The 27,892-nt window shown below is 45.8% G+C and overlaps 1 protein-coding gene across 1 annotated transcript in view; it reads left to right on the top strand.

Moving 5' to 3' along the window:
* Nucleotides 1-27,892, top strand: part of SETBP1 (SET binding protein 1) — a 350,139-nt gene that overhangs the window by 248,654 nt on the left and 73,593 nt on the right. Inside the window, exon 3 of the mRNA XM_054986466.1 lies at nucleotides 1,189-4,642. Within this exon, the coding sequence (XP_054842441.1) occupies nucleotides 1,189-4,642 (3,454 nt within the window). The remainder of the gene's footprint in view (nucleotides 1-1,188; nucleotides 4,643-27,892) is intronic.

A 27,892-nucleotide genomic window follows, 5' to 3' on the forward strand; every position in this document is an offset into this window, starting at 1 on the left:
TGTGGGTCTCAGAGCTGTAACAAGGAAAGGGGTCACCCCTCATCTTGTAGCAGAATGTCTGTAGATCCCAGCGACTGTCTCCCAGCATCATTTTTAGTTCTGTTGTGAGGAAGAAATCAAGTAAGCAAATAGTTACCTGCTCTGAGAAAGTTTGGAAAGGATGGGACTAGAGATGGGCACAAAATGGGAAAACGGCGGTTCGTTGCAGTTCATGATTTATCGTGTTGTATGAACCATGAACTGGCATGAATTTGCCTTGTTTGCAAACCAGTTCGTTTGGTTTGTGAATATGTCATTTCCAAAGCTGCATAAGGTCTGCAGAAAGCCCCTCCTCCCCGGTTGCCTAGGAAACTGGTTGATTGGTGCCAGACTATCTGCAGTGATGAACAGAAAAACGAACTGGCCTAAAAACCATTGTGATTCATCATGGTTCGTCAGAAATGCCCTCCAATGAACTGCCGGTTTGCAAACCAAAAAAACGGCCTGGTTTGTGATGAACTTTGTTTCATATTTCGGTTCATGCCCATGTCTAGACAGGACTATACCACACTGGCTCTTGTCATCTTCTAAAATAATTAGAAGTTGTGAGAATGCTGTGTTGTCCTCTGCCAAGTCTCCTGGGATAAAAGATAATGGGAGTTGAACAATAAAGCAGACAGGATTGAAAATATTGTTTTATCAGATCAGTTGTGTTGGTAGAACGTGGTAGAACCTATGAGGAGGCATGGATAATAGACATTTTCTGCTGTTCCATTTTTGCCTTGGGAGTACTCAGGGGCAGACTCCTACGACTGGAAAACCATAACATGGGGAGGTCACACCTAATTCTAAACTTGCTTGTCTCAGTCCAGCAAAAGACGTTACATATGTGCAGAGGAGAATCTGGAATCCAGTCAATTTCAGCAGTAGTTGCAGCAATGCGCTGTCTTCCCGCCTTCTTCTTTCTTTCCTTTCCTTCTCCCACTGTTAACCTGTAGCACACCAGCCGATACAAAAAGCACGGGGATGAAGCTTGGACAAGGTCTATTCATTTTGTTCCCAGATTTAGCGGCATCATGTGTTTGTAGTCCACCCTTGAGATAATTTATCGTAAATTTCTGCAGGCAGTATTTGTGTTAGAAATTAAGAACTTTGGGGACAATCTTTAACTTTCTTCTCCCCTCCACCCTTTCTTTTTTTTCTGCACAGGTTTATGACCGGCTGCAAAAGCATTCTGGTGTGCACTACAATCCAGAGCACCAGCAGGATTTCACCAGTGACACCTTAAAATCAAGGCACCAGCAAAAAAGCAACAACCAGCACCATCTCGACTGGTCAACGAGCTCGGAATCTTGTTCCGCTTCCCAGACCTGCTTCCTTGACCCAGAGCCAAATCGAGAAACCAACAGCTCCACCAAGATCCCTGCATCGGAGCCCACTGTGTCTTTCAATAAATCTCAGTCTAAGAAATCTAACGCCAGCAACACATGGGGTCAGTTGGCCACAAGTAATAACAAAGACCATACTGTGTGCAACTCAGTCTCTGGATCCAGTGCTCTTGGTGTAACTTCCCAATCAAATAATTCATCTGATTGCAATGGTTTTTTGCCACTGTTGAGCCAAGAGGGAGGGGGACAAATGGAAGCTCCTGATCCATCCATTGGCAGCACAAAGAAGAAATCCAGTAAAAAAGAGTTAATCAACCAAGCCATCCAACACACAGAGATAGAATGGGTCAAGAATTCTCAGAAATCCTTTGAGGCCAAAACTCATGACAGCATGGAAGGAAAAAAGGAATCCTGCGCAACCAAACCATCACCCTCTAGGCAAACCCCAAACTCTGCCAACAGTTCCGAAAGCGATTCTAGCCGTGTGCGAATTACTATACCAATCAAGACTCCGACAGTGGAGCCAGCTGGCCACAAAAGGAAGAAACGGCAGTCCGCAAAAACTGTTGTTGACAAGAACGTCCCAGAGAAAAGCCCGTCTTCTGGACACCCTGTGAGCAATGACGTAGGCAGCAGGACGAACTCACAAGCAGAGATATGCAAGAAAGATGTGCGAGTCACGAAGCAAGGGAAGGTTACTGAAAGTGAGCCTCCATTAGTGCCAGTGGACAATAATGAGATCACTCATAAATCCCCCGCTAACAATGCCACCAGGCTCCGAAAGTCCACAGCTATGACAACGGCTTCAATGAGTCTTGACACTCTCGCACCCAGCAAGCAGCCAGAGGTTCAGCATCCAAAGCTTGCAGCCAAACGAAGATGGACTTGCAACAAACCTAAAAACATGCTCCGGGAACCAACCCTGGGCCCCTCTGAGAAACTGATGGTAGAACCTCCATCAGCCTATCCCATAACGCCATCTAGTCCTCTGTATACCAATACAGACAGTCTTACTGTGATTACTCCCATCAAGAAGAAGAGGGGGCGACCAAAGAAACAACCTTTGCTCACTGTCGAAACCATCCACGAAGGAACGTCCACCAGCCCGGTCAGTCCCATCAACCGAGAATTTCCTGGTACGAAAAAAAGGAAGAGGAGACGAAACTTGGCCAAATTGGCCCAGATGGCTCCAGGAGAAGATAAATCCCTCAACGAGCTGAAATTTCACAAAAAGGTTGGCAAGCTCGGTGTGTTGGATAAGAAGACCATTAAGACCATCAACAAAATGAAGACCCTCAAGAGGAAGAACCTTTTGAGCCAGATCTTATCCTGCTCTAGCAACATAGCTTTGAAAATGAAAGCTCAGCCACCAGCTAGTACGGGGGCTCCGACCATCGATGCCCGACTTGGGAAGCAAATCAATGTGAGCAAGAGAGGGACGATCTATATCGGCAAGAAAAGGGGAAGAAAGCCACGGTCTGAGTTGCAGCCCCCATTGGAAGAACCGAAGACAGCCATCAAACATTTGAGGCCTGTTTCCAGCCAGCCAGAAAACCCAGCAGTGCCTTCCCACTTGCATTCACTTGTCGCGCCATCACCAGCAGCTGTTCATCCGCTTTCAACTCAGTTAGTGGGGTCTAACGGCAACCTTAGCCCTGCCAGCACTGAAACCAATTTTTCCGAATTGAAAACTATGCCAAATCTACAGCCTATCAGCGCTCTTCCCACAAAAACTCAGAAAGGAATACATAGTGGGACTTGGAAATTGTCCCCACCCAGGCTAATGGCAAATTCTCCTTCCCACCTTTGCGATATAGGTTCCCTGAAGGAAGTCACGCTCTCCCCAGTGAGCGAATCCCACAGTGAGGAAACCATACCTAGCGATAGTGGGATTGGGACGGACAACAACAGTACTTCGGATCAAGCGGAGAAGACCTCCGAGTCTCGCAGAAGGTACTCGTTTGATTTCTGCAGCCTGGACAATCCAGAGGCGATTCCGTCGGACACCAGCACTAAGAATAGACATGGCCACCGGCAGAAGCATATAATGGTTGATAACTTTCTTTCTCATGAGACGATGAAGAAACCAAAGCACAAGCGGAAGAGGAAAAATCTGCAGAACAGAGACGACCTCCAGTTTCTCGCAGACCTGGAAGAACTCATCAGCAAGTTCCAAGTGTTCCGGATTTCCCACAGGAGCTACACGTTTTATCACGAGAATCCATATCCCAGCATTTTCAGGATTAACTTTGATCATTATTACCCTGTGCCATATATCCAGTATGACCCATTGCTGTATCTTCGCAGGACCTCCGATATGAAGTCTAAGAAGAAGCGTGGTAGACCTGCCAAAACCAATGACACCATGACAAAGGTGCCTTTCTTACAAGGGTTTGGTTACCCTATTCCCAGCGGGAGTTACTATGCACCCTATGGAATGCCTTACACATCTATGCCTATGATGAACCTTGGTTACTATGGTCAGTACCCAGCTCCTTTGTACTTGTCCCACACACTCGGAGCAGCTTCTCCATTTATGAGGCCCACTGTGCCCCCTCCCCAATTCCACACAAGCTCTCACATGAAGATGCCCAATACTGCCAAGCATAAAGTGAAGCACGGAGTTCATCTGCAGACCCCTGTCGGGATGGGCCTCGGGGACGTTCATTCATCACTGTCCTCTCCAAAGGTTGCGGGGACAAGCATGCCCAGTGGCCGGCTTCACAAAAGGAAACACAAGCATAAGCACAAACACAAGGACGAGCGGATATTGGGGACTCACGATGACCTGAGCAGCCTCTTTGCTAGCAAGTCCACCGGCTTCTCCAGCCATTCAGTTAGCGAAAGATTAAGCGTCTCAGATAAAGACCTCTCTCTGCTGACCGAGAAGAGCAAGCATAAAGAGAAGCAGAAGCACCAGCATAGCGAAACAGGGCACAAAATTTCCAAGAGCAGCTTCGAAGTGGACACCTTGTCTACGTTGTCGCTCTCGGACACCCAGCAGTGGGTGCCGAGCAAGGATAAGAGCGATACGGGCAATGACCCCATTGACTCTTGCATGAAGAGGTACTCTGGGAATGCGGAGAGCAGTGCCAGGTCTGAGTCTCTGGACATGTTCGGTGAAATCAGTTCGTTGAGCGAAAAACGAGACGGTGATGGAAGCGGGAGCAAAAGGAGGAGTTTTGAAGGATTCGGAACCTACAGGGAGAAGGACCTTCAGACCTTCAGAACGAGTAGGAGGGACAGAAGTTCGTATGATTCTTCAGCTGCTCCAGGTAAGAGTCCTAACTTACAAAAGATATGTTTCCGTCAGCTCGATTGAGTTTCTCTTGCAGCGGTGTCGTTTTGATGTTCAATATCGTTATATGCCATTTTTCTGCCCATCTTTTCAAGGCAGCTTACTGTTTAAAATAACTGTTTGAAACGCTGTAGAGGGGGGTGCGAAAGGAAAAGCCGAGAGAAAACTTGGGAGAATGAAGTCAGGAGAAGGAAAGTCAAGTACCTTCTAGTTCATAATGTTATATAATGTAGTTGATATAGTGACCTGTTGGTTGATGGGGAGGACATAAATATTAGCTGTCTTCAGAAAATGAATCTTGCACATAGGAGAGGCATGAGTGTGCTCATTCTTCCCCATGGACTTAACTTTCACCCAAGACGTATCAACGGAGGAAGGCTGTTGGTAAACTTTTCTCTGCCGCACTGGCCCAATTGCATGAAGAGTTTCTGCAGGGGCGGGGGGGGGGGGGGGTCACATACCCCTGGCAGATACTGGCACTGGGATTGATCGTACTGCTATCTTACTGTGCCACTGAGAGTTTCTCTACGCAAGACATCTGACAGGTGAAGTACACATGTCGGGAGATGCAATGTTAGCCAGGAAGGGTAGTTTAAAAAGACAGAGCCAGCAGCAGGACAAAGGCTTTGCTATACACTGGAGCTGTGGGAAGGGGCTGTGAAATGCCAGAAGGAAGCTTCAGCCTGTTATAACCTCTCCAGATCCAAGCCCGGCTCTGGAAGGCAGCTCCAGCCCATTTCCATTCATCGCTGTCCTCTAGTTGCGATCCCACACAGTTTTAGACTGGAGAAGTGAAATTGCAGAGCCTTCGGGGAGGCGAAGATGAAATTAACAAATCCTCTGAGGAGCAATCTCCACCCGGGTTGTCTTTTTAAACTATGCTTCCTGACTAACATTGCATCTCCCTACACTTGATAAATACGCATCAAGGTGCCTCATGTAGAGAGACTCTGAGAAAATATTGTTTAAATATTATAGCCCATCTTCCCTTCTGTCTCAAGTTTGAAACCTTCCTCCAAATTAAGTGGTTCTTCTTTTGGTAGTGGGGAGGGAATAATATAGTATAGGCCAATCTTTTCCGATCTTGGAAGCTAATCAGGGTCGGAACTTGGATGGGGGACCTCCAAGGAAAATTCTGCAGTGGAAAGCAATGGCAAACCACCTCTGCTTTTTACTTGCCTTGCAAAACCCTTTGCTGATGTCACCGTAAGCCGGTTGCATCTTGAGGATACCATCCATGCATCCATTGGAAGAAGAGCTGCTTAAGTTGGCGGAAGGTTCCTTAGGCTGGATGAAGCCTCCTTGGAGAATGGTTGGATCCACCCTACCGGTATAGAGATGCTTCATACAGTCATCACAAGTAGTAAGGGGACTATAAAATTTGTGGCCTCCCCATGGAGATATCATCATGGAGAACTGAGGTTATAACTAAGGAGTTATACTCTGATCTGCAAAGAAAAACAATGTTTAGAGCATGGATGCATAGGAATAGTTCTTGTCTCTATGAGACAGATTATTTGCTGTTTTGCCAACATAAGGAAGCGGAGTAGTCCAAAACTTTGAGATACCTAGATTTATGTTGTTTTGTCTGGCAAATTAAGTTCTTGGAGGAAAGGCTTAAAATCCAGTTCATAGATCCCAGAAAGTGAATTGAAATGTGGTTTGAGAGAACGTGGGCCAAATGTGGTCTGACGGCAGAGCAGTTGTCCAGTTGTCTTTCTACATCATCCAAAACGTTCAATGCGGGCTGAGATTTTAATCTGTCTGCTGCACACCACTTCCCGGAAGCCGTTGTGTGGCCCTATGAAATGTCAGACGACACGGAGAAGCTGTAGCTTATGCAGCGATCGAAAGATCACTTACTCGGAAGTAATTTTTTCGTCATATCAGTGATTCCAAAGATTTGTGCTTAGTAGTGAGCTGCCAAAGCATCCGAGGCAAAGCCGTTCCGTGTTGGGAGCCATTCCATTTTCACAGCTGCTCTGAGGAGACACGTTTTGTGTCAGCAGACCTTGCAGAGGCCCGCTCCAACTGTGTGTTTTTCTTCTGGATAAGTGGTGAGAGAAGAGAGGAGCCCCAATCAGTGTGATGCCTATCACTATCAAAGTTAACCAAACAGGAATAGCATAAAGCAAATGTTTCTCTGTGATGTAATTTCTTTATTTATTTTTTGCACGGCAAGGTGTTGAGGACCAGTCAGGCAGCTGTAACGGAGGGCATATTTAAACAACCCGGGTTCAGATGCATTTACCTCATGTCTGTTAATCTGTGATACTATTATTGGATAGGGAAACCCCCAGCAACTATCTGACTAGAAATGTAAACAGCAATAATCCAGTAAACCAAATCCTTAAGAAATACAAGATGAAATGATAATTTCACAAGTCCAAGCCTCAGATAGGTGTTACACAGCATCGTCCCTACCAGTATTTCATAAAGTGATACATGCATTAAAGAAAATAAAAATATATTATTTTCATTAATGCATGTGTCACTTAATATGTGTCACTTTATATGTGTGTGTGTGTATGTATAATTGTTGTGTGTGTATAGAGTGCCCTCAAGTCAAAATTGACTTATGACGACCCCTGGTAACTTACAGAGGTAGTTTGCCATTGCCTGCCTCTGCAGTCCTGGTCTTCCTTGGAGGTCTCTCATCCAACTATTAACCAAGGCCAACCCTGCTTAGCGTCTGAGATCTGACTGATCTGGCTTACCTGGGCTATCCAGGTGATGGCATATATTATTATTATTATTATTATTATTATTATTATTATTAATAATAATAATAATAATAATAATATTATTATTAGGTAAAGGTAGTCCCCTGTGCAAGCACCGAGTCTTTACTGACCCATGGGAGGACGTCGCATCCTGACGTTTTCTTGGCAGACTTTTTGTTATGGGGTGGTTTGCCATTGTCTTCCCCAGTCATCTACACTTTACCCCCAGGAAACTGGGTACTCTTTTTACCGACCTCAGAAGGATGGAAGGCTGAGTCAACCTTGAGCCGGCTATCTGAACCTGGCTTCCGCCAGGATCGAACTCAGGTCATGAGCAGAGCTTGGGCTGCAGTACTGCAGCGTACTACTCTGCGCCACAGGGCTATCATTATTATTGTTATTGTTATTAATGCACCTGTCACTTTATGAAATATTGGTAGGAATGATGCTGTGTAACACCTATATGAGGCTTGAACTTGTGAAATTATAATTTCAAATTGTCTTTCTTAAGGATTTGGTTTACTGAATTATTGCTGTTTACCTTGCTTGTTTTATAGTTGCTAGAGGTTTCTCTATCCAATATTGGTTAATCATTCCGCAACTCTCTTTTTCTTGTTGTGTTGTTGTTGTTAGTACCCTGTGGTAGTAGACGGATCCCTGCCTCCCGCACTCTTAAAGATTCATTCACAAAACTTGGAAAACTCCACGCTACAGAAAAACCAACTCTGCTGACATTCCTATGATAACTTTTTTTTTTCAATGCCCGACCTTACTTGGGTGTAAGTGACTCGCTATCAGTTTCTGGTTCAGCTTTTGAATTTGTGAAAACAACCCAGCCTGAAGAATTTACTGGTGTTGATATTCCAAAAATACCAAAACGGGCCTAGAACGCACAACTAACGGCAGATTAAGATTCTGTTAATGTGCCTTCCCCCTATTTTTTTAGTATTGAGAAAATGTCTTACTGTTCACATTTAGTTATTTACTTACTTCTATTTCCTAGAAGGGGAGGTAAAACTGACAGAGCCTTCGGGAGGCAAAGAGGAAGTTCGCAAACCCTCTGAGGAATGATCTTTGCTGGCTCTGTAGAGAGGGGAAATTGACAAAGCCTTCCAATCTCTTTTAAAACTCAGGTTCCCAGCTAACATTGCGACTCCCTTCACGTGCGCGTCCTTGTGCAATTTGCCTCTTGTAGCTTAACTCTGAGAGAGTGCGACTGGCTGGTATCCCAATTGGTTCTACACATTGACCTGGTCTTAATTATGAAAAGGCCGATGGATAGAAAGGGGTAAAATCCCCTTCTGGGGTTGGAATACTCCTATGTATTTATTTGTAGGTTGTCACTTTTCAGTCCCATAAAATCCGCTTCCATAGTCGTTTCCAGCTATTAGAAACTCAGGCAAACATCATTTGAACGAAGTCTCGGTCTGTAATGTCTGCCTGTTGCCTGGCATCAGAGATGGCAGCTGGGGAGGTCTCGCTGGGAGCTGGATCCAGGCATGAGAGGGTTTGCTCGACTGCTTCCTCTCCTCCCTATTGAGACCCAGCACGTCTGCCACGGTGCATCTAGGCTAACCCTGAAACTGGAGGGCTGCCTTCATGGAGTCTAGGTCAGGATTTTCTGCTCTCCAGACTCACAGTCTTTTGCAACACCTATTTTGTTTATTTCTTTTATGCCCCACCATTCTGCCGTGTGGGGAGCCAAAGCGGCTTACTTGGTCCTCTTAGAATCAGAATCGTAGGGTTGGAAGGGACCTCCAGGTTCATCTAGTCCAACCCCCTGCACAATGCAGGAAATTCACAACTATCTCTCCACTCCACACACACCCAGTGATCCTTGCTCCGTGCCCAGAAGATGGCAAAACACCATCGGGATCCCTAGCCAAATGGGCCTGTGGAAAATTGCAACCTGACCCCAGCATGGCGATTGGCAATACCCTGGGTGTGTAAGAAGGGGCCACGAGAACTACGCAGTGATGTAACTCTTCCTGCCCTCCCTCTTATGCTCTGCCCAGGTTCACAGAATCAGCAATGCTGTCAGATAGCCATTTAGCCTCCACTTAAAAACCTCCAAAGAAGGAGAGCCCACCACCTCCCGAGGAAGCCCGTTCCACTGAGGGACCTCTCTAATTGTCAGGAACGTCTTCCTAATGTTTAGCCGAAAACTCTTTTGATTTAATTTCCTCCAATTCCTCACCTCCATTTTATCCTAACAACGACCCTGTGAGGTAGGTGAGGCCAAAGTCCCCCATCCAGTTTCCATGGCATAGTGGAGATTAGAACCTGGGTCTCCCATATCCTGACGCAACCCTCGAACCACAACACCGGCTCTGCTCCTTGAGATCTGTTAACTGGAGATGCCAGGAATTGAACTTGGGGCTTCTGGCATGCAAAACATGACCCGGTAAGGCATTCTTAGTGATTGGTATACTTGTGACCGGATCTTGTGTAGTTTTTCACCAGTAGGTTGTTTGTTCTTCATTTTTGGTTTGGTTTTTCATGTTGAGAGTATCTTCCGCATACTCCCCCATGTGGTAAGATTTGATATTTTTCCACCTGCTCAGAGAACTCCAGTTTTCACTGGTTCTCCAGGAAATGGAAAATTCACTCCACAGAGAAACATTCGGAAGGAATTCCCACCACACAGAGAGGACAAAGGATGGGCAGAACACCACTGATTGTGGAAGATCAGTCCCTGGCATATCCAGATAGATCAAGATGTGTAGCCGTGTTAGTCTGTCTGTAGCAGTAGGAAAGAGCAAGAGTCCAGTAACACCTATAAGGCTAAGAAAATTTGTAGTAGAGTATGAGCTTTCATGAGTCACAGCTCACTTCTTTAACTGGCATATCCAGTTAATAACTTTCTGATATTAGGAAAGATCTTTCCGTGCCTGGAACCTTGGAGAGCCCCTGCGAGCCAGAGTAGACATCACTGTGTAGCTGGGACTGTGGTCCAACGAGGTGCATGACAGCATCATATGTTTGGGGTGTGCATGTTTTATCTATCCATAGCACGGTAAGAGAGCACATGCCTTGCATGTAGGTGGTCAGTAGTTTGAGCATGAACATCTCCAGTTGAAAGATGACACCTTGGAGAGCTTATGCCAATCAGAATAGACTGCTCTCACCCGGAGAAACTTTTAGGCTGACTGATCAAGATGAGTAGCCGTGTTAGTCTGTCTGTAGCAGCAGGAAAGAGCAAGAGTCCAGTAGCACCTAAAAGACTAACAACATTTGTGGTAGGGTATATCAGAAGAACACCGTCCGAATCCTCCGTTTTTCTCCTATAGTTTAATTGCGTCACCTTGGATGGTCACTAGATGATACGGGATTCCTGATTATTACTTGTTTTGCCTTTCCAGTAGAAAAGAGCAAGAGTCCAGTGGCACCTATAAGACTAACAAAATTTGTGGGAGGGTATGAGCTTTCGTGAGTCACAGCTCCCTTCTTCAGATACAGCTAGAATGTGGGTCCATCTGTCCTTGTATCTTAGAGAGTGGAATGATGTGAAATGACAACAGCAGGTAAATGACAAAAGCCGGTGAATGACAATAGCAGGGGTGATTGGATAGGGTGGGGTATGCAGAGGGGTGGTAGGTGTGGAAAAATCAGCATTGGCAATGAGACAGGAAGCCTAGGTCTTGATTCAATCCAGGAGGAAGTGTTGTCTTGAGGTTCACTATCAGTTGCAATTCAGCAGTCGCTGAAATCACTCCACTCACCAAGCTATAAGGACAGATGGACTCACATTCTAGCTGTATCTGAAGAAGTGAGCTGTGACTCACGAAAGTTCATACCCTACCACCAATTTTGTTAGTCTTATAGGTGCCACTGGACTTTTGATCTTTTCTACTGTTAGGCTGACCGTATAAGAGCTGTTGCCAGTCCGAATAAACAGGGCCAAAGGAGATGAGAAGCTTGGGAGATCTATGTATGGCAAACCAAATCGCTACTCCATGGGATTGCTTTGTCAGGAAAATGTCATAATTTTAAAAAATTAGCCACTGCACTGCGGTACCAATCTGAATCAGGGACCCATGTATGAATGATGTAAAATAATAACAACAACATTCAATTTATATCCCGCCTTTCAGGACAACTTAATGTCACACTCAGAGCAGTTCACAAAGTGTGTTCTTATTATTCCCACAACAATAACCCTGTCAGGTGGGTGGAGCTGAGAGAGCTCTAGAAGAGCTGTGATTGACCCAAGCTCACCCAGCTGGCTTCAGGTGGAGGTGTGAGGAACCAAACTGCCTCTTCAGATTACAGTCCTGCCGCTCTTAACCACTACACCAAACATGCTGGAAGCTCCATACGCTGTCTACTGGGAGCTCCGTACAGCACCTTATCTGGTTTGGCCCTCAGTATAAGAGAATTCCAGGTGCAAGAAAAGATCACTTCACAATGGTTTTAGCCTCTCACAAATGAGCGCTGTTAGCAAGGGACCAGTTCTCAGCAACTAAGGAGCTAATAAAGTTGCAAAGGTTCTTTAAAGGATTTAAAAATACAACAGTTACTCATGAATGGAAAAAAAAAACATTTTTGCTTTTCTCTCTGGCCTGACTGGGTTTGCCGTTCCAGCTTTTTGAAACCGGTATGTTTATTTTCATGTCTGCAAATATGTGTTCTTCTCCATGATCTAATCCATCAAGCTGCAGATTATGAGCTCGGTTTGTTCATTGTCAGAAGTATTATTTGGATGGAAAAGTCATCAGCGCTTAGCTAACCAGAGCCATACTTTGTACTACATGGAGGAAAAGAAAAATATATTAAAGCTCAAACAAGCTCTCGCCAAGAAAACGTGGAGCCAAGAGTGCTCATTAAACTCTATGAATATCTGCCTGTTTATGATTGTCTGAGCTCGCAGAGCAACATTTTCTTTTGACTTTTGCCCTTTCGACAAGAATCCTGGTCTCTGCTTCTTCCCTTGAATTGCCTGCACTTAAGGCAATTTCACACATTAGGTTGCAACGAATACGAGATGAACAATAGGGAACATTTATAAAGGATTTTGGGGTGTTCCTGAGTCCTTTGTATATTTTATCTTGCAGCAGTTCTTACCGCAGCCCTTTCTGAATCATTATGGACGTGGAATGGAGGGGGAGGATAAGTGACTTGCCTAAGGCCGTTGTGTTGGTTTGTAGCAGAGGTGTGATTCCTAGCAGGCCGAATCTCACCCCTTTTCCGCTCAAGTATCCAAGCTCCCTGTCAGCAGCTGGTCCCATTTCTCTGACAAGTGTGACAAGAAGCGAGAGCAGCAATGAGCTCCCGCAGTACCTTTAATTTTGTTGGGGGGGAGGGTGCTTGAATGAGGAGCACAGCTCCTCGGCAGTGAAGTTAACCGTCTGCACCATTTCCTGCAGAGAAATTGCCCTGCCTTTTCCCCCACTGTGTTTAAGTGCTAAACTACACGATATGCCTGACACGTGTCGGATTCCTGCAAGTTTACCCGGGAAGTGTAGTCAGGCCAGCAGCAGCAGAAGGAAGGGAGGGAAAGAGTCAGCAAGGGTTGCCCGAAGAGAGACGAGCCCAAAGCTGACAGGTGGCTAGCAGGGGCAGAAAGAGCTGCTGAGGCTGCGGGCAACGCTGCAGCTGCTAGACTCAACCTTCCCGTCTCACAGAGAGGGGAAGGAGTCTCGCACTAACTCTTTCCCTCCCGTCCTTCTGGCCCTGCTGCTGCTGCTGGCCCGACTACACTTCCCAGGTAAACTTGCAGGAACACGTGCACTTTAGCTCTAATAGGAACTGATGTATACCCACAGTGCTGTAAACAGTCAGGTGAAAAACCTCCCTCAAGGACAGTGATCTCAATCCAAGCACTTGTGCACTCTCACAGCTTTTAAAAAAATAAAATTAAAGATATTGGGATGTTTGTTCACAGATCTTCTAGTTAATCCCAGATATGCTTTCAAATACCTGTTGGTTGTGATTGCACCCTACTAGTTTGGATGGATGCCTTTAAAAGCTAACGTTTAGGATGACACACATGGTTCCTTCCAGTTTAGCTTCACACCAGCTTTGTGAGGTAGGGTATGCTAAGAGATACTGAGTGGCGCAAAAGCCAGATCTGCCTGTTCTGAATCCAATATTCTAACCACTATATCTGCTTTGATAGTTTGGTGTAGTGGAGTTGGTGTAGTGGTTAAGAGCGGCAGGACTCTAATCTGGAGAGACAGGTTTGATTCCCCACTCCTCCACTTGAAGCCAGCTGGGTGACCTTGGGTCAGTCACAAGCTCTCTCAGCCTCACCCACCTCACAAGGTGATTGCTGTGAGAGCCAGTTTGGTGTAGTGGTTAAGAGCGTGGGACTCTAATCTGGAGAGACAGGTTTGATTCCTCACTCATCCACTTGAAGCTAGCTGGGTGACCTTCGGTCAGTCAAAACTCTCTCAGAGCTCTCTCAGCCCCATCCACCTCACAGGGTGATTGTTGTGGAGATAATAATAACACACTTTGCAAACCACTCTGAGTAAGTGTTAAGTTATTCTCAAGGGCGGTATATACATCAAATATTTTTATTGTTGTTGTTGTTAATACAGCTGCTCACTTGCGTCCCACTTTATTTTAGCCTCTTCTTTTCTCCCTTTCCTACTCCATAAGTTTCCATGTGCAGAAATGATATAATAATAATGGTGCCATAGCAGTAATGATCTACATACATGTGAGCAACACCCTTTTAAGTAAAATTTAACAATATTAATATTTGTCAGTTCTAGAGATGGCAGTCCATGGCAGATAGATCCCCAAACCCCTCACAGCAAGTACTCCAGGGTCTTGGATGAAAAGGTTTTATTATAGAGATACATTAAGTTCACAGGTACATCCAGAGATGAATAAGTTGGCAGGAATGGGGATACAAGCATATGCACTTTGATATAAGGAGCAGGATTCCCCCCTCCCCTGGGGCAGTTAGCAACTAGACACGAAAATCCCAGTCTCATGAGAAACACAATAGCTTTGTCTGGCCAGAGAAAGCCAGGAATTACAAGGAATTCAATTCCCTCTGTCTCTTGCAAAGAGTTACAGTATAGTACAAGGTGAGCAAGTGGCTTCAGAGATAACAGGCTCAGCATTAGTACTCTCATTTTCAGGCAAGCCAGAGATGGCATGAATATAATGGTTACAGTATATGAGCATAATAAGAGAGCATATAGTTACACAGTATGATCAAATCAATACAAGGGACGGAGAACATTTGAATGGCATGGATGAATGGTATGCAGACATGACAGTATTAAATTTAACACTACTAATATTACTAATCATATTCCTAATACGATGTAGATGGCCCAGGATAGGCCAGTCTCTGCAGATCTCAGAACCTAAGCAGGGTAAGCCCTAGTTAGTACTTTAAGGGGAGATCACCAAGCAAGCTCTGGGTCTCTACGCAGAGGCAGGCAGTGACAAACCACCTTTGCACAACTCTTGCCTTGAGAAGCCTTTGGGGTTGACATCAGTCAGCTATGACTTGATGGCATCTTACACACATACAATATCACCATCCGTTTCTTCATCGAGACATCTCAGAGTCCTTTCTCTTCCCCCTCCACGAAATGTCACCGTTTTACTTAAATCAGCATTCTGCTTAGACCAGCTGCTCTTCCACAGAGCGTGTGGCTTCCATAACATGTATCCCATCATCACCTTTTCTAGAAAAGTGGTCTTCTGCCTTAGCTGATCTTCTGATCTTCCTTTGAGCTCCTTTGAATCCAGAGCAGTAATGAAGTAAAATTGGTGGCGAGTGAGTGGCACCGGAGAGTTCCATCAAAACAGTGGTTTTGATTCTGCCGCTGTTTGCTACGTAGCATTTATTGCAATGCACTAACAGTGAAAACAGAGTTACACCAGTCTAGTCCTATTGAAACCAATAGCCTTAGACTGGAGTAACTCTGCTTAGGATTTCACTGTCATTGTCAATCCATAAGAAGGCCACCATCTCAAAACAGAAGGGCTGCACTCTACTTAGGACGCCGTAGTCCGTAGAGCATCGTTTTACAGTTTAAGTTCTGTTTGGACAGATGTGACTATATTTCCACTAGAGAAGAAATGCTGGATTTATTTAGCAACCCGGGTACAAAGAAGCAGAGGAGAGGAGCCAAGCTGCTGGTGGTTGGATTTTAATTCAGTCAAGTGTCCATCTGAAAGGGCCCGTTCTAATTACAGATTTGAGATTGATCGGCTACCGTTTGGTGAATACCCTTCCTCTTTCAGAGAAGAAATGGATTTGCTTGATGAAGCTCCCTGATCCAAAGGAAGTCAGCCAGCCCCCTTATGTCCTCTGTGAATGATTATTGAGTCACCACAAGGGCTGCCTAACTCTCTTGTCCCTGGAGACAAAGCATCTGTTGGTCAAAAATGTGTAGTTTCTGAGGTATGGGACAGCTGTTTCATAACACTGGACTGACCCAGTGGAAATCCACAATGTGAATCCCCATTTTCAGTATATGAAATTCTGCAGCAGCCTCCCACTATAGAAGCCTACTTGGTCTTTGAATCCTTTTAAACTCTACAATTCCAAAGGAATGTTAGAAAGTTGTATATAATATCTAATATAACACTACTAATAATGCATAATGAATATTTATAATGGACAGATGGCCTGGACAAGATTTACTCCAAAAATAATCTGAGGTGACTAGCTTGATTTTTCACAGTGTGAAGAATCTAGAACAGCAAACCGTGCTGTGGTTTTTCTCACCAAGAATGCCAGTTAGTCTGTTGAGGGGGGCCAAGCAGATAGGCCAGGTTAATCCACATCCAAACTATCTGGTTTCTCCTATCCGTAGAGCTTTGCCTCTTTTCTAAAAGTAAAACTATGAGATCTAATTGGAAAAGCAAAGATCAAGATGGGTAGCCGTGTTAGTCTGTCTGTAGCAGTAGAAAAGAGCAAGAGTCCAGTAGCACGTATAAGACCAATAAAATTTGTGGTAGAGTAGGAGCTTTTGTGAGTCACCGCTCAGATATACAATTAGAAAAGCAAAGATCAAGATGAGTAGCTGTGTTCATCTGTTTGTAGCAGTGGAAAAGTGCAAGAGTCCAGTAGCACCTATAAGACTAACACAATTTGTGGTAGGGTGTGAGCTTTCATGAGCCACAGCTCACTTCTTCAGATACAGCTAGAATGTGAATCTATCTGTCCTTGTATCTTGGAGAGTGGAATGATTGCAGAAGCCGAATGATAATAACCGGTGAATGACAATAGCAGGCATGATTGAATAAGGAGAGGTTTGGTGGTGGGTGTGGAGAAATCAGCATTGGTAATGAGACAGGAATGCTGATTTCTCCACACACAGCACCCCTCTGTGTACCCTACCCTATTTAATCACGCCGACCATTGTCATTCACCAGCTATTATCATTTAGCTTCTGCAATCATTCCACTCTCCAAGATATAAGAACAGATGGACTCACATTCTAGCTGTATCTGAAGAAGGGAGCTGTGACTCACAAAAGCTCATAACCTCCCACAAATTTTGTTAGACTTATAGGCGCTACTGGACTCTTGCTCTTTTCTGCTGGAAAGGTCCGCGCACATTGGATAATGCACTTCCAATCCTCTTTAGAGATCATTTGGAACTGAATTTTTCGTGCGTGAAACAAAAGATCCACTTCCAAACGATTGCTAAAGTGCATTGAAAGTGCATTATCCAACGTGTACGGAAACAGCCCAAGTAATAACCGGGAATCCCGCATCATCTGGTGACCATCCAAGGCGACGCAATGAAACTAAAGGAGAAAACGGAGGATTCGGAGCGTGTTCTTCTACCAGAGAGGGAGCTCTCCTTCACAGCTGAACCAACAGACGAGCATATCATTGAGTCAAATTGGGGGTGCTTCCCATTCATCAACCCCTCTTGGCCAGTCTCTCCCTGCCGCGTTCTCCTGCTCCATTTGAAGAAAGTTCACCAGCCCTTCTTCTGAGTCGTGCGTCTTCAGCGTGTTAGGAAAGAAGAGACAAGATGCACAGTACCGTTTGCTTCAGTACCATAAGCTTGCCAGCTCATCAGAGTCTCGATAGACGAGACATCTTACACGAGGACGCTTGAGTGAAGAGAGATGCAATGTTAGCCGGGAAACGAAGGTGACGGAGCAGAAGGCTTCATCACTTTCACCTCTCTACAAAGAGCAGGGAGATCGCTCCTTGGAGGGAGGGTTTGTTTATTTCTTCTTTGCCTCCCCTGACCCGGGAGGTGAAATTAACATAGCCTTCAGGGAGGAGAAGGGGGAAGGGGAAATTAACAAACCCTCCGAGGAGCGATCTCCCGGCTCTTTGTAGAGAGGTGAAAGTGAGGAAGCCTTCTGCTCCATCGCCTTGGTTTCCTGGCTATCATTGCGTCTCTTCTCTCGAGCATCCTCGTGTAAGATGTCTCATGAAGCATCAATCGAAGCTCTGTTTGCATATAGCATCTCTCTTCTCCCTCTGTTTCCTTTCTCTTCCCCTTCCCTCTTTTGTGCAGGAGTAGCAACTGCAAATCTGTCCTCCTTTACACATAGATTAGTGCTAATTGCCGCAGCCTGCGGGAGGACAGGTCACAGAATGCAGGGCAGGGCTCGCTGTCAAGGAAAGAAATGGTGATACAGCTTGGGAGGGGGCGTTAATAATGAGTAAGGATTTTTTCTCCCCCCTCCCTCCTTTAGACCAGTAGTTTAAAACCTGCTCCAAGATAACAGTGATAGAAATTTAAAAGAGCATGTTGGCATCTCTGCGATGCCGCAAAAACAGCAAGCCGTCCGACCAGTCGACAGAGATTGAATGGATAGAGTGTTAGTTGTGTCCTTTTCAATGTGATCTCTCGGCAAATGTTGTCATAGTGCACAGGGGCAGTGGAAAAAGGCAAATTAGGCATCGTTAGGAAAGGGCTGCCTGTACAGTCTGGAGGGGAATGTAGGTTCAGTGATACAGTGCTACCTTTGTGTATGGAAAGTCCTGGTTTCAGTCGCCAGCATCTCTGGTTAAAGGGATCCTAAATAACCGGTGTTGGGAAAGACTTCTGCCAGATAGCTAGGGCTGGGCTAGACAGTGTTGTATGGGAATGTCTGGAGCTGGTCAAACCATTGGTCGATAACTCTGTGATTCTTTCTTTCACTAGAAGCCGTTCTGTGCTGATTTTTCCCAACATCTGCTGCCTCAGATATTTTGCAGTAGAAAAGTACCACAAAATTTGTGGTAGGGTATGAGCTTTCGTGAGTCACAGCTAGAGGTGGGCACGAATCCAATTACGACCCAAAAAAATGCACGAACCAGGCCAGTTCATGACTCACAAACCACGGATTGTGGAAGCTCCTTTCTACGAACTTCCACGAACTGGTTACTGGTTCGGGTTCGTTTGGGTCGCATTGGGAAAGGGACAATTTAAATGGCCATTTCCCTGAGGAAATGGCCATTTAAACTTTTCCTGCCGCTTGCAAGCGGCAGGGCCCTTTAAACAGCCCACAAACCCCAGCCCCCAGCCCCACACTTACCTTTAGGACTCCTGTGGCCTGTGGCGTCCTCCCCCTCCTCCTGTGAGAGGTGGCAAGGCCATTTTTCGCCTCCTCTGCCCCTGCGCAGGCCCGCAGACTGACGGAGGAGGCCGAAAATGGTCTTGCTGCCCCTCAAATGGCCACTGTGTGGCTATTTGAGGGGTGGCAAGGCTGTTTTTGGCCTCCTCCATACCTCTGCGGGCCTGTGCAGGGGCAGAGGAGGCCGAAAACTGCCTTCCTACCCTTCGCTGGAGGAGAGGGAGGACGCCGTGCCGCAGGGGAAGGTAAGTTTAGGGCTGGGGCAGAGGGTGGGGGTTGGAGTTTGGGCAGTTTAAAGGGCCCTGCCACCGGCTGATAGCTTAAAGGGACCTGCTGATTGCAAGGTCTATGAAACATGCATTTTGTGTTGCCAGTGAAAGTCTGCGTCAATTATGGCAAACCCATTCCTTTTTTCCATTTTTCCCCAAGCCCCCAAACCTTGGTTTGTTTCATGTACAGAGTGCATAATGAATGTGCAACAGGACAAATGAAAAGACCATCTCAGGGCCAAGCTACACATGACGAATGACACTTGAACGGCAAGTGTATTTCTCCCTGTTCACTTGCCCTCCACTCAATCCACTTGCCGTTCAAGTGTCATTCATCATGTGTAGCTTGGCCCTTAGTTTGCAGGTTTATCTAATTGCCGGTTCCGCTCATAACGGGTACCTCTCTCAAAGCCCTTGAAACTGTAATCTCTTCACTGTTTTTTTTTTTGTTTTCCTGTTGTGATTGATTGTCATTACAGCAAGGCAACTCCAATGAATTGCAAGATGTATTCCAAAGGAGGCTTCCCTCTCCTTTACCACTTCCATGCATTCCCTTTGCTGTCTCGACTAAAACAGCTGCAAATGTTGTTAGTCCTTATTAACTGTTACCCATTAGTTAGCATACGGTAATGTTCATTTGGACTTTTAGAAGAGAGTTGTATGAAGAAGGACTTACGGCGACCCCGTAGGGTTTTTAAGGCAAGAGATGTTCAGAAGTGCTTTGCCATTGCCTGCCTCTGTGTAGCGACCCTTGAATTCTTTGGTGGTATGGCAAACCACCCCATAACAAAAAGTCTGCCAAGAAAATATCGTGATGCGACGTCCCGCCATGGGTCAGTAATGACTCGGTGCTTGCACAGGGGACTAGCTTTACCTTTTTTTACTCCAGGCCACGGAGATTAATTCACCTGGAGAAAATGGCTGCTTTGGAGGGTAATACCCTACTGAGGTCCTTCCCCTCTCCCTAAACCCCATCTTCTCCAGGCTCCACTCCCCAAATCTCTAGTAATTTCCCAACATGCAGCTGGCAACCCCAATAGTACATAATCACCAAGTCATGTCTCCAAAGGGACAGCCCATGTGTGCAGGGTCTCCCGCAGGTGCTACCTTGCACTTTAGCGAAATCAACAGCAGCCCGTACATGGGCTTTCTCTGTGGTGGCCCCTACCCTGTGGAATGGCCTGCCTGAGGAGGTCAGGAAAGCCCCCACTCTCCTAGCTTTCCACAAACAATGCAAAATTGAATTATTCAAAAAGGCTTTTGAGTTATAGGGAAGTGCTCTCAGATACTTTGCTAATGAGTTAAGGACCATAGACTTCACCACTATGTTGCCTTATGCACTTCCTGTTGTCTTAAATGCGTGCTCCTATGAGCTACCTTTATCCCATCCAAGTGCTCATCAGGGTGGACCCTGCTTTGCTTCTGAGATCTGACAAGATCGGGCTAGCTTGGGATATCCACGTAGGTTAACACAATTATCAGATATTGCCAGTGAGAAGGGGAGGGGTCCTAAGGCAGAGGGAGAGTGGCTTACCTGAAGCCATTCTTGTGAGTTGAAATTTGAGCTGGATTACACTGAGAAAACCTCTTTACACCTCAAGTGATCTAAAAATATGAAATGTGAGTGAAGAATAGGTGCTTAGAAACATGCACTCTATACTAGAGATGGACACGAACAGCAATACGAACCAAAAAAAGCCACAAACAACCCAATCTGCTGTTCGCGAACAAGCTGTTCGTGAGGCCCCATTTGAAACAAACAGGTGGTCCTTGCAAGCCTTATTCGTTGCTGTTCGTCAAGCCAGACAGTCTGGCACCTGCAATCAGTTCCCTTGGCAACGGAGGCAGGGATTGTCTGAACTCTGTCTGAACTCCTGCTGTTGCGCTGGAAACCCCAATCTAAGCCCAATTTAGCTTGATAGTCAGGTCTTCCTTCCAAGTGTGGACTGGAGCTCCAAATTTGTTACAAGAGGAAAAGACCGGGGGGGGGGGAGGTGGCTCCCAGCTCTGGTTTTCAGGGAGAGACAGCTGCTGTTAGAAAGACAGGGTGAGTGCATTGGAGCTTGAATTTTTTGTGTGTGTGGTGGGATAGGGATCTACCCCTTCAGGTCCCAGGGCTGCTGCCAGGCTCTGGGACCAAGCTATTATTTATTATTGGTACATTTCCTGCTGCCCGCTCAGGTAGGGTTTCTGGGAGTGGCGCAGTAGGGATCTTGATGGCTGGATGAGAGCCTGCTGGCCCCCACAAACAACGAACATGTTCATGAACAGGATCATGTCTGTCAATGTTCATTGTTTGTGGATGGCAACGAACATCGAACACGTTCGGGGTTTTTTTTTTCTGTTCGCGCCCATCTGTACTCCATACCTTTGCACTCATCCTAGAACGAGGAATGACTGTAGGTGCTTGGTGGTCTTACCTTTGCTGGCAAACCCGGGTTTAGTGCTGTGTAATGTATGAATCGTCTTTAGCTGTTTCAAGATATCGTTTCTCAGCATATCACAATAAGGGTGTGCATCATGCAGCCTGAACACAGTGTTTAGTTGCCCCCTGTTAATAGGCCCTATAAAATATTGGTCATACGCTTAGCTGTGAGATTTAGTTTCCTCCTGCTAACAGATCCACCCCGTGAGGCTTTTTATTTCCCTAACTGTGTTGTCAAATTGCCGGCAAATATCTGTTTTCAAACATTGCTGCAGGTCAAGCATTCTCCTCCCCACCCAAAGAGAACTTTCCTAATCTCTTAACTCTTGCGCTGCTTCAAATGCGGCAAAGAGATTTCACAGGGAATATAAAACGCAGCAAAAGGCTCATTGCTGCTTTAGTTATATATATGAATAGCCTCAAGAAAGCACCACATTTGCCCATTTAGTGGGGAGCAATGCACCGAATCCATCATGCAGTTTCCTAATATTTTACCTTCGAAGATTAAATTGCAGCCCATCATATCTGTCCACCCAGAAGTTATAGATCCCCCCACCGCTAGCTTCCAAGGGAGTTTTTAAGCCGTTTCATTTCATCCAAATGGCATTGTTTACTTGATGAATATCCCACTCTTACCAGGAAATGGTCCACGGGATGATCAGGTTTCCAGAAAAGGCCTTAAAAGGCCTAAATAGGAGCAAGCTTCCATATGTTTTGGCCACACAGGCAAAGAAGGGAAAAGCTATTCATAAGACGGGAGTGAACAGACTAGACCACTGCTGAGGAACACTTTCAGCTTCTTTTCACCTAGACTTCCACTTTTTGTCTGACTAAATGGTAACTTCCGTATCCATCATTTATAGGGTTGCCAGGTCCAGGTTGGGAAATTCCTGGAGATTTGGGGGTGGAGCCTAGAGAGAGTGGGGCTTGGGGAGGGGAGGGGCCTCTGTGGGGTATAATGCCATAGAGGTCACCCTTCAAAGCAGCCATTTTCAACAGGGGAACTGATCTCTGTGGCCTGGAATCAGTTGTAATTCCCGGGAGATCTCCAGCTACCACCTAGAGGCTGGCAACCCTAATCGTTTATTTGTCTTAGCTTCTTCAGACAACTGGGCCCCAATCCAAAATCTGCCATCTAAGGCTTGCCTAACCTTATAGGCATGTATTCATGGCCGGAAAAGTCAAGTACAGGTCTGAGGCCTGTGTCCACCGAGGTTTCTGAGGCCCTCTCATATTTGAGGATGATTTTTTCTGACATTTCCAGGATTTCTGTCTTCAGCCATTTTCTGCCTATCTCCTTTCATAAGTAGTAGGTGAATATACCATCAAAAAGGGCCTTACAGTGCAATCCTAAACAGAATTATTCCAGTCTGAGCCCACTGAAATCTGAGTTTCTCCAGTTTAATTCCATTGAAATTAGGATTTCACTGTTAGGGTGATTGTGAAATATTTAGGACATCTAGGGATTCCAGACCCCCGGTGGGGGCAGGGGATCCCCCGCCACCCCCACCCCGCCCCTACTTACCTAACCGGCGGGGGGCGTGCACCTTCCCTGCGGGCTCCCCCACAGTGTGGTGCGCTCCTCTGTGCAGCAGCCACCAGGATTGGGCTTGGATCGGCGGCGCTGCAGAGCACAGGAGTGCTCCTGCGCACCGCAGCACCTGAAAACGGTCCCGATCTGCGGCAAAACAGGCTCTTTTTCGGGCACTGTAGAGCGCAGGAGAGTTCCTGCGCTCCGCAGAGCCCCAAAACAGGCCCGTTTCTTCACGAATCGGGCCCATTTTGAGGTGCTGTGGAACGCTGGAGCGCTCTGCAGCGCCCAAAAACGAGCCCGTTTTGCCATGGATCGGGCCCTTTTTGAGGCACTGCAGAGTGCAGGAGCGCTCCTGTGCTCCACAGTGCCTCAAAAAGGGCCCGTTTCAGTGTGGATTGGGCCCATTTTTAGCCCCTGCGGAGGCTGGTCATGCTCCCAGGGGCTACCAATGACGTCACTTCTGAAGTGACGTCATCACGCCTGTCTGGATGCAAGTGTGCTTTGCACACGCGCACCCCCTCTCCCCCAAGGTAAGTGCCAGGCCTCTATCCCCCGCCCGGAGGTTGAGGGGGCCTGGCAACCCTAAGTACATCCCTTTAAAGAAATGCCACCTATGTGGGGAAAGGCTGAGATGGTGTAAAGATGAACTTACTGAACAACACTTTGAGGGGAATTTTTGACACTGTCTTCCTAACTCTCCACAGCTTCGACCCGAACCCGTTGCCTGTGAATAAAACTAAATTTATCCTTTATGTAAATATATTTATATAATTGAACGCTGAAAGGAAACCAGTACAGGCTGTCCTTTGGGGGAATTTTGATTTCCTTGCCATTCTGTTTGTTTATATATTAAAAAAAATAATGTTCGGTGATGTCTAGGCTCCAGGAATGTATCTCCTCATCCAACCCACAAACTTCTGGCAAAATGTTAACACTACACAGAATGTTCTTTTAGTGTTTTTTTTTTCCTTCCCCTTCCAAAAGGTATAAATCACAGTGTTTAGTTTTTGAAAATTGAAGTATAGGCTTTGTGTTATATGTCTGGCACTGTTTCTTCTGGCCAAAGGTCCGACAGTCTTTCCAAAGAAATATGGGCGCTCTGCTCGCCACTGTCTGGCTTTGAACGTATTCACAAAACCTCAGTATTTAAGCCCTCAAAGGAAAACAGAGAAAGCCTATTAGGTTGCTGTCGGCTGTTCTCTTGCTGACTGCAATGACTGACTCTTCTCCACATAAAATATCTGTGAATAAGAGGTGTTCAAGTGGCTGGAGAAGAGCGGCTATGGGTGCAGCTCTATTTCTGATATCCCCAAAGTGTCAGGCCGAAGGAAGTATGGCGTTGGACACCAGATCTGCCAGATTTAGGGTTGCCAGCCTCCAGGTAGTGGCTGGAGATCTCCCGGAATTATAACTGGTCTCCAGGCCACAGAGATCAGTTCACCTGGAGAAAATGGCTACTTTAGGGGGTGGACTCTATGGAATTATGCCATGCCACGGTCCTTTCCCTCCCCAAACCCCACTTTGTCCAGGTTTCACCCCCCAGATCTACAGGAATTTCCCAACTTGGAGCTGGCAACCTTAGCCAGATTAAGAATTCAGTTATTGAAGATTTGTCTCCTTTCATAGCTTCCCAGCCATACGAACACTGGGTGGCTGGTCAATAACGTATCAGGTCTAAAAATCCTGTGGTTGAATGCCTGGTTGATAAATGGTGAAAATGCTATACCAGCCCATCAAACATCCTTTCTAAAATACACAATCTCTGCTCCATAAAACCCCTTGGAATTCCACTAATGGAATGATCTTCATGTTTTCGTGGACTCAGGGTCCACCTTTAACCCAAACCAGCAAGATGGAATGCACTGCCTACTTCTCTTTGACCTTCTCTCTCCTTCTCTCTTCTTCTGTTATTATTGATGTTGTCATGATTTTACCCAACAGAGTTAAATAGATTCAACAGAATTCAGGTCCTCGTGTTGAATTTTAGAAGCTGCCTTATACCAAGTCAGACAATTGTTCCATCTAACTCAGTTTTTATGTATTGTGACCAAGAGGATCTTTCCAGATCCAGGGACAGAGTCCTTTCCTTATTTGAGTTCCTTTTAAATGGAAACCAATACTTGAGTTTTCGTATAGGCAAAATGCATATTCATCCACTGGACTGGAGCTACATGTGGCCTTTGACATGTCTCTTGTGGCTCTTCTGAGCACCCTTCCCTAATGTAGCATCTGCCTTTTGGCAGGCCCTTAACCGACAGTGCTTGTGAATGGCGGTTGGTTCCTACTTTGAAAAAGTCACCGTTGAAAGAATGGCTAAGCTGCAGGCCTCTTGGAGATACAGGCTTCAGGCTCTTTTGGTTGAGGGTAGCTATGAAATTGGCTCTTTGCAAACTGCAGTTTGTAGCAATTCTGTTCGACTATACTTCTAATCTAGGGTTGCCAGGTCCAGGTTGGGAAATTCCTGGAGATATGGGGGGTGAAGCCTGAAGAGGGTGGGGTTTGGGAAGGGGAGGGGCCTCAGTGGGGTATAATTTCATAGAGTTCACCCTTCAAAGCAGCCATTTTCTCCAGGGGAACTGATTTCTGTTGCCTGGAGATCAGTTGTAATTCCAGGAGATCTCCAGCTATCACCTGGAGGCTAGCAAACCTATCCTAATCCCTTGATGAACATGCACTCCTGAACATTTCAGCTTTGCACAATCTGTGGCATGGTAGAAGAGTGATGCAAAACTACTCGAAATTTTATGAACCTTAGACTACGAACGAACACGAATGTGATTGGATGAGAGGCTCAGTTGGAAATGGGTATTGCAAAGGTTATGATTTGGAACTTGCTTTTGGTAAACGTTGTGTCCCCTCCCAGCCAGGCTAAGGTGCCGCCCTCCTCCCACATGGCCTGACCTCATTTCAGAGTAGGTAGAAGAGGGACATTTTAGTGTGTGGTAGGGATAGAAAGGTGAATGGAAGGGGCTGTAGTTGAATTAGAGTGGCGACAAAAGGGAGGGTGTTTCACAAAAACATTGTTCAAAATTGGAATCCTCTCCTTCAGCAGTTTTCTTAAGCCAAGCAAATGTTTGTGTTGTAGTCACCAGTAGCTTGGTGATAGATAGTGCCCTCAAGTCATAGCTGACCTATGGTGACCCCCCCCAGTGGGGTTTTCATGGCAAGAGACTAACAGAGGTGGTTTGCTGTTCCCTACCTCTGCAACCTGGTCTTTGTTGGAGGTCTCTCATCCAATTACTAACTAAGACTTAGCTTTTGAGACCTGATGAGATCAGGCTCACTTGGACTATCCAGGTCAGGGTCACCAGTAGCTTAAGATTGCCCCTATTGCTTGTATAGGAAGGATTTCCTATCCCTCTGAACAGTTTGGCTTTGCCCATAGTGTCCCCAACAAATTACCAAACCTGATTGGATGTACAGTGTGGTGACGTCACATCCAGTACATGATCTTTGGCTGCCTGGGATCTTTTGAGGAGGAATGAACAAGGGGAGAACAGTGGGTTCCAAGAGTGACAGGAAAAAGAGGGGACTACAAGTGCTAACGGTATCAGATGGCCACAAAGAAGGTGGGGGGACAGAGTGCCTTGCCCCTCCCAATTGCAACCATTGACCCGGAAAGCAAAACTGGTGTAAGCTCAACAAGGAGCTAAAAAATTGGGTCTCCTGCAGGTGCCAGGCTGCACACAGGTGAAGTCAGCACCATCCCGTACACGGGCTTTTTCTGGTGGTCCCTATCCTGTGGCATGACCTACCTGAGGAAGTCAGGAGAGCCCCCACTCTCCTTGTTTTTCATAAACAATGCAAAACTGAACTATTCAAAAAGGCTTTTTACTCAACTGGGAGGGATGTATTGTAGGAATAGGGTCTCAGATGCTTCGTTAATGAGTTAGGAACCATAGACTTCATCACTATCTTGCTTTACATATTATCTGCTGCTTTAAATATGTATTCCTATGTGCCACCAGTGCTCTATGTTGTCTAATGTTAGTCCTAGAATTGATTATGTTCTGCTTCAGTATTTTTTCTACTCTGTATTGGATTCTTGCTACTACTATGTCTTTTAAACTTGTATCTATTTATCCTATGGCATTGTTTATGGAAATATCCTTGATACTGTATTGAAATGTACTTGATACTGATTGTACTAATCTCATACTGTGTAATCCACTTTGAGACTCAGTGAGAAAGGTGGACTATAAATGACATACATACATACATACATACATACATACATACATACATACATACATACATACATACATACATACATACATAAAAATTTGCCCTAATTACTAAAATGCCAGATGCCCGAAGTCCTCTTTTGCCCTTATCGTCATTGTGATAACTAAATTTGAGAGTCTGATCCAAAGAAAAAGGACTGGTTGATTTGTTTTCCCACCATGAAATTATGTATGGGCCAAGAAATTACTGCGAGGTTTTAGGCCTAGAGCCACTTGGCAAGTCTTAGGTAAGCAGCAATCACAGTTAAGGATACTCACATCAAAAATGCTGACTTGAAGTTAGTATTGGGAATGTTGATCCTAGGGCCAAACGAGACGAGACAGGCGTCCCCAAGTTCACCCCGTTGGAGAGCACCCACCGAAAATCTCGTTTAAATTCAGCTGCAGGGGGCCAATTCTGGTTGGGACCATTGATGCCCCTGCACCAGTTTTCCAACTCTAAACAGTGTCGGGGAGGCATTATTTGGCTGTATGTCCTCCCAGTGCCATTTCAGGTTAGAAAAAATGGTGCGGAGGTGAAGACGGGAT

Source organism: Eublepharis macularius, chromosome 8 (genome assembly GCF_028583425.1).
Source record: "Eublepharis macularius isolate TG4126 chromosome 8, MPM_Emac_v1.0, whole genome shotgun sequence".
NCBI classification, from domain to species: domain Eukaryota; kingdom Metazoa; phylum Chordata; class Lepidosauria; order Squamata; family Eublepharidae; genus Eublepharis; species Eublepharis macularius.